This window comes from Poecilia mexicana, unplaced genomic scaffold (genome assembly GCF_051168715.1).
Source record: "Poecilia mexicana isolate PSO_F unplaced genomic scaffold, ASM5116871v1 scaffold_5, whole genome shotgun sequence".
Classification (NCBI taxonomy): Eukaryota; Metazoa; Chordata; class Actinopteri; order Cyprinodontiformes; family Poeciliidae; genus Poecilia; species Poecilia mexicana.
Genome location: NW_028263374.1, coordinates 7,055,113 through 7,068,771, shown reverse-complemented (window position 1 = coordinate 7,068,771; position 13,659 = coordinate 7,055,113). Strand labels below are relative to the sequence as shown.

The following is a 13,659-nucleotide window of genomic DNA, read 5'->3' as shown; positions in this document are numbered from 1 at the left end:
CAAATCAGAAAACGTTTGGGTTTTAAACCATAGTGGTCTGGGTTATAATTTTTTGGAAATTTTGTACAAGTTAGTTGCTTTGATTAACAGTTGAAGACATTGGTGGTCTTCACACCAATGTGTGTGTGAAAGCTTATGTTTGTTTTTGTTTTAAATAGGGCGTTAAATATCAAACATTTGGATAAGAATAATAAAATAAAAAACTATGAGGTATGGCCAAGTGTTTCATTTCTATCCACAGCTTACTGGTAGTCTGGAGTCAAATACAAAAACTCAACAAAAATCGAGGTCAAAACAACTAAACGGTTGAGCAGATTTCGATTTAAAGCAATCTTTCATTTTTCCCAGCACGTTTCTTCTGACTGGAAGTAATGTTTGTGTTTTTAAAGTTTGGCTTCTGACTTGCATCCCATAGAAAACCTATGAAGGAACCAAAAGATTAGGGTGATGGCAAGGAGGCCTTCCAACCTCAAAAACTTAAAGCTCATTACCAAAAAGATTGTTAGTCAGATTATAATCAAAATCTGATTGGTGTAATATGAAGGAAATATTTTTCCATCGGTTACTGAGACAGGTCTAAATAATTTTACATGTATAAGTGTAACTAAACATGTAAAAGTTAAATATTCTTTTTCTATAGTCATGCTATGGAAAAAAAATCATTGTTTTATCTTTTGAGAATCTTATTTCCTTCCAGAGTCAAACGTCTTGGTTGAATGGAAATTATTCCAAATCTAAACCTGCCAGAGGTATATATATATATATATATATATATATATATATATATATATATATATATATATATATATATATATATATATATATATATATATATATATATATAATTTTTTTCAAGCTATAGAAAGGACTTTAAAACCTATAGAGGTACAAAATTAAGCAGCATCATGTTGACAGTTACAGTTTTCCAGAAGCCAAGTCTTCAGATGTTCGCCCAAAGGAGGAGAAAAAAACAGGAGTTCACAAAAGGTTCTTGGAATTATATTCCGGCTCGGGGATAAAAATAGCTCGATAAAAAGCACCTGTCAGAAATGATATAATACGGTCATATCTGGTGCCTGCTCTGGTTACATTATCTGAGTTCTTCTTAATGAATTCCTGAAGCAGAGGTGAAGCTTGACTGGGAAATATTCTGTGGACCAGGACAGAATCTGTACTGTGTTTTCCCGATTCAATTGTTTGTTTGTTTTTTAAGCATCTGACAGTGAAGATGCAATTACTTTGAACGTATTTTTAGAGCTAGTGAGCGATTCGCCAGCTCTGCAGCCCAACACACTGCGTCCTAGATGAAAAGTATGATTCAATCCAGTTCAGTGCATTTAAAGAGGCTTAAGTAAGACAGGTATGTCGGCGAAATCTGGTGGGTGACGGTTACAAAAGTATTCCTGAGATGGATGAAAACATCTGCACCCAACTTTGCTTTTGTGGTTTCCAGGAAGAAGAAGCAGGCGGCCTTTGGAGTCGCATTCTCAAGAGGCCAATTGAATTTGGTTTGAAGAACGTGGGCCGTTGTCTTGACTGAGTAGTTTGGATGTTTTTATAGAAATGTTTCCACATGCAGGAATGTTCAATTTTGTTGTTTAGACATTTTTTTAAAAAAAGCTCTCTAAGCTTCATCGTATGTATGTAGAGATTCTTTTCTCCAGCAAGTCTTTGTTGTTGTTGTTGTTTTTCCAAAGAGTAATAAGTTTAGAGCTAAATTTGTAATTTGATGCTAAAGCCTAATCAACCCTATAGCAAACTTCAAACTAGTAAAAGGACAGGGAAGATAAATTAACATTACAGAAAATTAATTTTCACAAGCAAGCTTGCAGAATATGTGTTGATTGAAAGGACTTATACATCATTGACGAAATATATGTATATAGTAACATTAGTTTTTTTTGTTTCTTCCTTAAATTCTTTGAAGTAGCATACAACGCCAGGAGCAAACATCCTTCTTATTTTGAAATCAGCGAAGTAGTCTTTCATTTCCGTTTTTTTAATAAAGTTCCTTATTTTCTGAAAACAGCTAACCCACATTATTTTTAATTGCAGTCAATCACGTTTACGCGTGTTGGCGTCCGGGGTTATTCAAGGCAAACAGCCGAGGGAATGAAAGATAAATAGGGCTGAATGATGTTGCGGAGGGAGGCGGGGGGAGGAATGTGGGAAAACAGTTTCCATTTTCTTGGAAATCTATTTGATTGATGGCTCAAATTATAATTTAAAGAAAAAAAGGCAGCCACAATCAGCAACCAAAAATAATTAAACTTGTTTTGAATTAAATTATTAAAACCGGCACATGAAGTCTGCAAAAAAGAGCTAAGAGTAATAAGTTTGAAACTCGTCTCACAGCCCCCGAGAGAGACGCAGCAGCAGATGACCATGTCTTCTCTGCAGATGCACTGACGTACTAGAGCAGGGGTGTCCAAAGTGGGTCCTCGAGGGCCGGCATCCTGCATGTTTTAGTTCTCTCCCTGGTGGTAGCAACAACCTTTTCAGCTTGTCAATATTCCTCTGAGGGCTTCTAACGAGCCATCATTGGATGCAGGTGCGTTAAACCAGGGAGAGAACTAAAACATGCAGGATGCCGGCCCTCCAGGACCGACTTTGGACACCCCTGCACTAGAGGCAGTGAAGGACAAAGTCATGGTATCTGGTGCTACTCTCCAAACACTTCTCTGGCTGCACCATATGGTATTCAGCGCAGCATCGTGCAACATCAGGACTTCTTCTCCTCCTGAGAGGTTTGAAATTGCGCGTCGTCGTGTTTTGGTAGAGAGCAGGAAGCACAATGTCAAACTGCACTACGCCGTGACAAGTGTCATCACGGCAAAGGCGACGTCTGATCTTGGCACTTCGCAAAGTCACGCCGCTACTTTTTGTCGTTTGCCCTTCTCTTAAACTTACGGAGTCAATATCCTCGGGCTAATTTAAAGCGGTTGTCTTTATCACTCGGAGAGAGGGGAACAATGTCGAAAAAAAAAGTGGCCATCTGACACAGAAGGTCTGCCTCCTTCGGAAATTTATTAGAGCCGTAATTTACATGAGAAGGTCAAAAAGCAGGCAATCACCCCTGATCCGGTCCATAAACAGCAGCCAGTCGATGCTACGCCGCTTGTCAGTCAATCACTCAAAAACTCAAGGACTTGTAAGCACTGGTCGAAAAGTGTAATTAGTTTCATAAAAGTGAAGTAAAGCAAGATTGCACAACAATAACTAAAGAGGAAGGCACACTAAGCTCAATTTTATTTCTCAAATATCTAATGAAGGACCACAGTTTTACAAAATCATTGAGATCTTGAATAAATCTTCAAAAAAAAAAAATTAGGACACATTGGGATGTCTTAAATTAATCCCAAGGGTTCCTGATGGTGTCAGTTTTTAATTATATAGTATTGACTGCATTGATTTGACCGTTTCTGTTGAATGATTTTATATGAAGAAGCACAGATCATAATGTTTTAGACATAATGTGAGATGAAAGGGAAGTATTTCTTTAGTGATTAAGCGAACTGTCTTAGTGTGCAACATGTCCTGCTGGCCTTTTTACATTTTGTTTGTCGATTAAACACCTCAGTGACTTTGGACATTCGTCGCCATCGCATCCCGAGTGGCGGAAATCTGACGCTGTTCGCTGTCGTTTGTCGCTTCCTATGTGTCGAGACCATTAAGGAAAACAAGAAAGGAAGGAGTAACTCAACACACCAGAGTGAAGTTTTTGTCATCCATCCATCCAGACAGACACAGACAGAGAGAAGGAGAGGGGGGCAGGACAAAAACAAACAAGCAAGCAACTAAAAATGATCAACCTCATTTTAATTTATCACGATTAATTGATTTGATCCAACATTTCCAATTGGAGAAATATTTTTCATTTATCTGGTTTTACATTATCAATGCAGAAACTGGGAGAGTTTAAAATCCACTCTTTTGGGAGATGTTGACACCAGCACTGCAGCTGACCCTGGTTCTTTAAAACATCAATTATGTCTGATCATAACAGCAAGATCAGGCACCTCAAGTTAAGTGGATGAACTTACTGCACGGAGTATTGACACTTCTTCGCTTCTTATCTCTATAAAGTAACACTACAGGGGTGAAAAGCTAACATTAGCTGGCTAATTAGCATGTGCCTCAGTAGTCTCTCCTTAGCTTGCCAATTATACTTTCATAAAAACCTTTACCATAACAGATGTAATGGGCTTGAATTTTTAGTCTCCAGGTCTTGACATTAGAGACTGAACGTCCTGGAGTCTAGCAGCAGATGCTAGTGCATGATGCTGGGACTGAGCACCGGCTCATTTCTGTTACGATCTCCTAAATTTTTACCCCCAATAGCCGTTGTGTTGCTCACTCAAATGTTAAATAAATCGTTATTGTTGTGCTTGGCACTGACAGCGCCCTCAGGGGTTACAACCACACCTTTTGTCCAAAGGAAAAAAATAAGAACAGCAGAGCTGGCAGCTGAAACAATTACACAATTTGCATCTCTTTGTCTGTTTTACAACAAGTACAAATCTGCTGCCAGCGCTGGTTAATAATGGGCCTGTCTGAACAAAAGCCCTTACTTTCACCTATATTAACCTTTGCAGTTTGTTCTAAATTGCTAATCTAACTCATTGGTCAGGCCCTAAAAAAAAAAAAAAAAAAAAGTCCCATTTCATGAAGCAGAATTCAGAGATGTCTGCCGAGGTTAAAATCCTAATTACTCGTCATGGCCAAACTGTAACCCTTTGAAATGACACTACCCAATTAGTGACGACGAATGGCTGCAGAGTTAATTAACCAGAATGCTTCTTATGAGAGCAATATCAAATGTCTAAGAAATTAACAGATTGCCAGTTCAACAATTCGATGTAATTGATTTGTTCCCCTTTTTCGGGTTATGAACTCGTCTCTTTTCCCTATCCATTTAGCTAACCATCCAGGAAGGATTGAAATGGGAGCTCTTAGTGTCCACTTCTGCGAGCGCAGGCTGAATCACAGACGGCAGTCCTCGCGCAGCGGCTATCAGAATCATTGCTGTACTGATTGCGGTGGAATGTTCCTCAGTTAATGAGGTGGCACTCTGCCACTTTGCAGCATCTCGTAAATACAGACCATTTTGCAATTAGGCGAGCACGCAGTTATAAGTGAGCTGTCATAGAGGTGACTGTGACATATGATGAAAGCAAATAAACAAGGCAAAGAGGCACAGATTTTCTGCATAAACATCCCTGTGAAATATTTAAAGCCAGAGATGTAGCAAAAAAAACAACAAACGATTCATCCCCCTTTTCTAATTAAGTTTAGCAGTCTTACAGAAAAAATAAAAAGAAAACACTGCGGATAACAGCAGAATTGAATCTGTTGGATTAATGGCAATGGCCAGTCTGATTAGCCAGCACTGCTATTGAAGCTACATCTTTACAGAACCAGGGCATTTATTTCTATATCACAGAACGCATGTGGAAGAGAAAAAACGTCGCAGTGACGGTTTAGTGGTTTGCTCAAGGACACGCCGACAAAAGGTTGCCAAGTTTCTTCTGTCTTTGCCTTTTGAGTTAAAGGTCATGCCCAGAGCATAGTGGTGTACAGAGAGATTTGACATCTGCCGAGTAAAGAGCTGGGGATAGAACAAGAGCAGAGATAGAGGCGAGAGCAGCAGAGCATGGCTCCGGGATTTAGATCAGCCAGATTTGCATCATCGGCAGGTCTTCGGGCAAGGCAGGCCTAATCTCTTGCAGACAGGCTTAAGAAAGGAAAACCTGACAGTTGAGTCTCTATAGATGTGGATTTTAGCAATTAGCATAGCTAATAAGAGAAAGGGTGTAAACAGTTGTATTGAAGAGTGTCAAGTGAATAAGGGAGATAAAGAGTTGGTGAGGACAAGGTTTTACAGGAATCGGGACTCTGTCAAAGTTCAGCCGTCTACATACGACTTAGCTTAGCAAGTGTACAAACACTGCTGTGTAAAACGGCTGTTCATGCTTAAAAACCCTCCAGCGTGGCTGAATTAAAACTATTTACCAAAGGTGCTTGGGTAAAAATTGCTTCTGAGGAATGTGAAGACTCATTGCCTGTAATTGCCACCAATGACGGCACAACCAATCGTTGGGTTTCAGGCTCAGATTCTATGGTACACAATTCTAGGCTGATTTGGGTAGCTTTTTTTCCTTAAAAATTAACACGTTTAAACTGCTTTTAATATCTACTTGTCGTCTTTCACACCAAAGCTTTTTTCATGACCAGAAATTATGAAAGGTCGGAGGACAACTACTTTTTCACAGCACTGAATTTTCATATGCATCACTAGCAAAACTGTATTATAAGTTGTGATAAAAATCCCAATTATGTAAAACTGCTGATTTCCTGCAGCTCCTAACCCATAAACATGGCTCTCTGTAGTAATTGCCATATCTAGAATGTAGAAAAGTGATTTAAATTAAGTCAGTCTGAAATGATGGTCCACATGCAACACATGAGAAACAGAGGACAAATAACCATATGCATGTACACTACTGAAGGTCATTAAGAGAGACCGAAAGCATGTCATTTAGGAAAAAGAGGAAACTGAAGTACTCAGCTTCTTCTTCTATGCTTTACTTCATTCAGAGGGTCTGAACCTTCATCTATTCAGAAGGCATGGACATTTTACCCAAACGCTAACTTTTGCCAGAGAAGTACGCAATGCACCAGTTCGACGCTATGACGCTTACCAGAAATTGTCTGCGCTGCAAACAGCCATCCTCAACTGCAAATAGACAAATGCCAAGCCAAACAAAACAGATGTTAATGTTAATTCAATATCTGGAAGCATGGCCAATGCAGACTGAATGACTTTGTCTACTTCCTCTGCTGCCATTGCTAAAACTACAACTATAGCAGACTACAATTCTACAGTAGCACAGAAAGTTGGAAATATCGAGTTTAACGCGAGAAATCCCAGACGGAGTACTGAATAGAGATGAGAATCAGGCAGAGATGTGTAGGAAGGCAATGGTACGGGTAAAGACCCTACACAGCATGACGATAACATGCCATGTAGATTCTCATACTGCCCCAGTATGGTTTGAAATCAACTAAAATCGAAGAATTTCTAACAGAGATTTGGATGCACATCTACTTCTTCTATACTTCTATATAGCACTTTTCCACACATGCTGGAATTAGATTAAACAGCAGATGGTCTAACATCAGGCCACTAAAACAGTAAGTGGTTAAACACCTAGCGTAAGTAGAGTTGAATGACTTCTCAATGCAAATCAAGTTTTTCCTCTTTGCTCTTAAACCAGAATAAGAGTCGAAGTTCTGCAGGTAGTACAGCCATATTCACGAACTACATTCCTCATTTCGGAGGCTGGTTACAGTTCCTAATGACTGCAGCCAGTCTAAATAATTGAGAGAGCCAAAGCACCACATCAGCTACAGAAACGGCTATTAACCTTGGAGAGTGATATTCAAATCCAGTAAGAGCTAACTACGGCCTCCAGTGTCCCTCGCGGGGAGGAAATGTAAATGTGTTCGAGCTGAAACAGATGGGGGAAACCGGCCGCCGTTTGAAGTTCCAGCTAAAGAAGTCGTTGCGAGCAGAGGGCTCTCCACCCCCTCGATGAAATATTCAGGCCTACGTCCCCCGAGCTGCCTCTCTCTCCCCCTTTCAGACCGGGCTGGACTTCAACACCGCTGGATTATTAGCAGACATGAACACCTTACATAAAGTGAACACTATAAATATTTACATATTCCCAGCTGCGCGGGGAACAGGGAAAAACAGCTTGAGGTTTATCTCACCCAGCACCGAAGAATTGCGGAGGCTTGATTTATGAGTTGGAGAAAGACAACAACATCTCACCACTCCTTTAAGACTACTCTGCAGCCTAACTGCTTGGATACCGACACGTCCTAGGCATTGCTGTTTACAAATCATCACAAATTGAATTTCTCAGTTGAGTTGACATACTGTCAGAGCTGATTTGATTCTATTGTGGTGATACCTGGCTGCCAATCATTTGCGGCTGCGACACTGTGCTGTGGACCAAAGAGAAATCCTCAGCATTACCGTTATCACCTTCCCCATGAGAGAGAGAGAGATGGAGATAAAAAGAGAGAGAGACAGCGAGAGAGAGCGAGAGACGTGGAAAAAAAGAGAAACGGGGGAAAGAGACGGAGACAAAAGGACTTACTTTCTTTTCAGGAGACAAGCAGTTACAAAAAGGTGGCAAAAGTGAGATTAAAAGTTTTGCGAGAGTTACTTTTGAGCTGCATCTTGCTGCAAAAGGATGTGCTTTTAAATGTCAGATATTCAAGCTTGTCCGTAGCCTGGTGATAAGCATAGGCATACATACGTCTATCCATTTTCCATAACTGCTTTCTCTTTGTGTGGAGTTGGGGCCTTATCTCCAGAGTGGGAGGCAGGGTACAATTTGGAGGGTTCGCCAGTCCATCACAGGACAACATAGAGACACCTGGACACACTCACACCTAGAGGTAATTTAGAATCTGAGGACAAGCTAATATTTAGCTGGAACTAGATATACGTTTCTTCTTGTTGCTAGGTGAACCTAAATTTATTATTTTTAGCTCAATACTAGAGTAATGCCACATTTTTATGAGGTTTTATTAGTTTCTTTAAAGTTGAAAGTTTACATAAATTGTCTTTGATGTACTTTCACAAACCTGTCGTGAAAGTTTGCAGTGGAGATGCACGATATTATTAATATCGGTATCGGCCGATATTAGCTGTAAAATTTAATATTGGCCAAAAATTACTCAGCGATTGTTTTTTTTATGATACCAGTGGCAATGATGCCTGCAGCACAGCATAACATCAAATTTGCACTGTTTGAGTGTTATCGTCCAAGAGAGAGCAAATGTCATGAATAAATTTGACTAAACATTATGCAAGTTGAAAGTGTTGCATCATTTTCAGCCTCTTTTCAGCAGTTGCATTTGGTAGAAGGCTAAATTAACAAAGATAATGCTGTATTTTAATTTCACAGTAGAGAAAGCGTAGTTTCATTAAGTAGGCATATGAAAAAAATATTGGTATTGGTTATTGGTCAAATGAGTTTTAGCATGTCAGCTTATGGGATATCAAGCAAAAATCCAATATCATGCATCCCAGTTTGCTGTAATTCTGGCCCATTGCTAGTGACAGACCTGAAGTAACAGCATGTTTCATCGAGTCGAGACAGAAATTGTTACCCCTCCATTTCACTTTTATTCAGAAGTCTGTCTTCTGAGAGAGAAGCCTTGAGCTGCAGCTTCTTCTACACAACAGCAGTCAATGGATAACTCTGCCGCCCGACAAAAATAGTTCAGCAATACACTGAAGTGGCTCATTTTCCACATAACAGCTGAAGTCAGGCTCCCTTAACTTTTTTTTTTTTTTTTAACAAAGGTTTTACAATTTGGATGGAATTTGCTGAGGCTGAGTTTCAAGTCGGAGCATTACCACAAAACCTTTTAAAAACCAGAGTGAAAATTACTCAACCTGCTGCCAACATAATATACGTATTGTTTACTTAAGTTGTAATAATTATTTATCACATGTGTATTAGTATTTTATTTTTGCCACATAGACATAAAGTAAACATATATTCCATGTATCCTATAGAAGTGGCAGTGTGCTTGTTTTTGAGGACGAACAAGGTTAGGGTTTATAGGAAGACGGATGGAGCTCGATGCAGCTGACCTCCTGTACTGACTGAGGTTAGGGACCAGAGTCGGCCACAAATAGATGATGATATCCTCTCTGAAACCGTTTACCACTTCCGATTTTAATAATTAAACCACCAAATACGCATTTATACACGCAGTGGAAACTGTGTTAGCAGCACTACCACAGAAACAGTTTTCCTTCGCTCCACTCCTGGGAGTACAGCCAATCAGTGCCAAGAAAAATAAATGATGCCTATGGATTGGCTGCTCCCAACAGCCTGACAAGTAGAATTGCGTCAATGTATTTCTGCTTCACAAGAAGCATTTACTTTTGAATGTTTTAGATATGCTCTACAAAACAACGCACAAAATAATAATAAGAATAATTCAGCATTATTATTCACGGAAAAGTCTGGAAATAGGTAAAAATCGACATCATCAAGAGCTCTACACAACGACTAGACATTATAAACATAGGGAAATTAAGTACATGTCACATATATATAAATATGTATACAGCTCTGGAAAATATGAAGAGCCCACTGCACTGAACCCCATTGAAATCCTCCTTTTTATTCCACCAAATATTGATTTCTGAACTCTTCCCGAGTTAAAACATTAGTATTGTTGTTTCTAAATCAATATGAACTTGTTTTCTTTGCAATATTTGAGGTCTGAAAGCACTGCATCTTTTTTATTATTTTGACCATTTCTCATTTCCTGTAAGTAAATAAAAAAATGTTGTTTGGAATTTCAGAGACATGTTGTCAGTAGTTCATAGAAACAACTTTTTCCAGAGCCCTATATAAGCAGAGTAACCATAATAATATCTCCCACCCCACAGGCTGAATGAGGTGCTACCGTTGCCTCCTCTGCGCTGCTTTCTTAATAATGCAACAGACCCATTGCAAGTTACATTCATGAGCCAGCATCAGGGCCAGCGTGAGAGCTGAATCAACACCTGCGTGTAAGGGATATCCTGGCACAGTGAAAGCCACTGCACCACACAACAACCTCCGTCTCGCTCTTCTGATTCAGCAACAGCAGCATGCTGTTTGTAAGAACACACCCTGGGACAGCTCAGAGCGCTGAGTTTGGCAAGCATGAAGGAGCAGAGGCAGTCAAGAAGGGCACAAAAGGATATCTTCCTGGAGCCACGACAGCCCGGGATTTTACTTTTCAATTTGAAAAGAAATACTTTGCAGGAAATACTTTGCCTGCGTTGAAGCAGTGCTTCACTGTATTGTCTTGAAGACTTCTGCACTGACTCAGACACACTAAAGATGTAAAACAGGCAAGACCTGGGCAGGTCATTCAGTTTTAATTCTGCCATACCATTTCAGCAGTAGAAGAAAAAGGACTGAAGTAGTTTTCTCATGGAGCATGAAGTAACAGTGCTGCCGATTTCCAACCTAGCTGTGCACTGTTAGTCTGTTGGCTGCAGCTACAATATTTTTCCGTCACTTAAAGGAAACTCAAATCTGGAAATATTTACAGCCACAAACAACACTTCCTTAGCCGGCAGATAAACCAGGAATAAGTGACGTGGGGGTGTGGACTGGGAGGACTTTTCCTCCTTAACAAACAACAAGACATTTGCCAGCATGGCAGAGGTGACCTGGCAGAGTTTATGTAATGAATTGCTTACAAACTAGATGTGCAGTTATCCATATGAGAGGTCTCACACACACACACACACAACTTGGAATTTACCTGACTCTGGACATTAATTTACTTTGTCCATTACTTAAGATAAAGATGCAACAATGTCAAATTTGGGCAAATATTAACAATGATGGTTGTGGCCAGTAACTGCTATATGTACTTAACCTAAACGTTTAGAAACGTTAAAAAAAAAGACAACCACACTGCGCCAAGTAAACACCTTAAAATCCTGCGTTGTGTCAATACCACATGAACAAACAAATACCACATGTCCAACCGTCTCTCCTTCAGAAACACAAACACAAACAAGACGGAAATAAACACTGTTTTTTAATATTGGCTCGGATTACTAATAAACCGATATGTCTTAACATATTAGATACTGATGTTAACTTAAAACACATACATATATATATATATATATATATATATATATATATATATATATATATATATATATATATATATATATATATATATATATATATAAGAATCCAAACATGGTTGTAGAGCGCAGGTGTCAAACTCCAGTCCTGGAGGGCCACTGTCCTGCAACTTTTAGATGTGCCTCTGCTGCACCACACCTGAATAGAATAATTAGGTCATTGGCAAAACTTATCTACACAAGAAGGTAATTAAGCCATTTCATTCCAGTGTTTTGTACCTGTGGCACATCTAAAACCTGCAGGACAGCAGCCCTTGAGGACTGGAGTTTGACACCCCTGTTGTAGAGGGTATCTGCCATTCTCACTCAACCAATAAATCACAGGAAAATGCCTGCTAACTGCCCACTACAGGATTTCCTCTTCAATTGATAAATGCTTCACACACACACCTTTAATCATGGCATGGAAAAAAGCAAAAAGATCCATTTCTATAACGCGGCTGCTGGTATAATATGCGTAACATGTTGGAAAGTACAAGTGCTGATTAAAAACAAATACATGTTAGACAACATGATTGTACATGGAACAATTAATGTTCGACTAGAGAGATGTACGTTTTTAAAATTTCCAAACATTATTATACTGTGATACATGTAGTTAAATCATGCCACGCCTACTACAAATGAGAAGACAACTACAGAGGGAAAAGTTAAACTTGGAGAGGTTTGTTGCTGATATTTTTATCCCTCTAATCTAATTTTTTAGAAAACAGTCGTGTTTCTTTGCAAGTCAGTACACTGCAGCTCGTTTGTTGCTCTGTTCAGCAGTTTTGACAGCATTCGACTAATTTAGGCCTATCTGCTTCCTGCTGTCTACAGACCAAAGGTGACCTTTGTACCCCAGGTTTATCTGAAATGAGGTTATAGTCCACCACTCTGACCTTTGTCCTACAAACAGGGTACAGGTACACTTTGTATCTTCAGCTCAATTTAAAAGCTCTAGCTATGTTTCACGTGCACTGCCTCTATTCAAAATCAAAATTATAAGGTAATTGGATGAAATGTTCCAAGCTCTTAAGATACTAATCTAGTCTTACACACGATTACAATTTTCCAATTTTCGTGGACGGACGAGTTACTCGGACTTTCTTCAGACAAGTTCGAGTCAAATAACTATGATGCTGTCAAGCAGTACTTGTGACAGGACATGTATAACTACAATTAGAGGAGTCTGCAGAGAAGAGAGAGCCTTTACTGTCTGTCACTCTGCTGAAGTGGCATAACCCCGCAAACCACGTTCCTACACGCCACGCACAACCTGCGGGTTCACAGACCCGCGCCGTCACAAACACAAGCCGCACTGCTACCTTTAGCTTGTCCAGCAGGACGTGCTTTGTTGCAGTTGTCCTCAGTCCTCTAACTGCAGCCTGGGAAGCCATGGAAGCCGCCATGTTGACACGCAATGCCAGAGACAGGAGTGACGTCGAAACCACGTGTACGTCAACGAGGAGCCGTTCATAGGGCAACCGGAAGATGTGGGCGGGGCTTCAAGCAGAGGGAACGTATGGAGGGAACCGCTTTCACACAGGTGTGACGTGACAAGACTTATGAATACTACAATACAGTTCATGTATTTGAAATGTACTTGCTGTGGTGTAGTGGGTTATATATCTTGCTGTAAAGTGATGAAAAAGTGACAGGATTTTGTCTAGTATAGTTTGCTTTTTGCTTAGTCCTAATGTTGTCACTTTAGTTAGTCATTTGAGTAAGCAAATACTGGTAATATTGATAATAGTTTGCTTTGTAAAAAAAAAAAATTGATATACAGTCATTTTTAATATGTTAAATATTATATAATATAATATATAAAATGTAATATGCTATAAATTATCCTGGAAAGTGCATTTTATAGAGACTATAAATGATGAGGGTTTCACGCAAACAACCAATATTACATTTACCAA

General features: G+C 39.5%; 1 protein-coding gene across 1 annotated transcript in view; it reads right to left on the bottom strand.

Moving 5' to 3' along the window:
* Positions 1-13,193, bottom strand: part of suclg2 (succinate-CoA ligase GDP-forming subunit beta) — a 106,063-nt gene extending 92,870 nt beyond the window's left edge. The window contains exon 1 of the mRNA XM_014967238.2: positions 13,063-13,193. Within this exon, the coding sequence (XP_014822724.1) occupies positions 13,063-13,146 (84 nt within the window). The 5' untranslated portion in view covers positions 13,147-13,193. The remainder of the gene's footprint in view (positions 1-13,062) is intronic.
* Between the last annotated feature and the right edge of the window lie 466 nt (positions 13,194-13,659).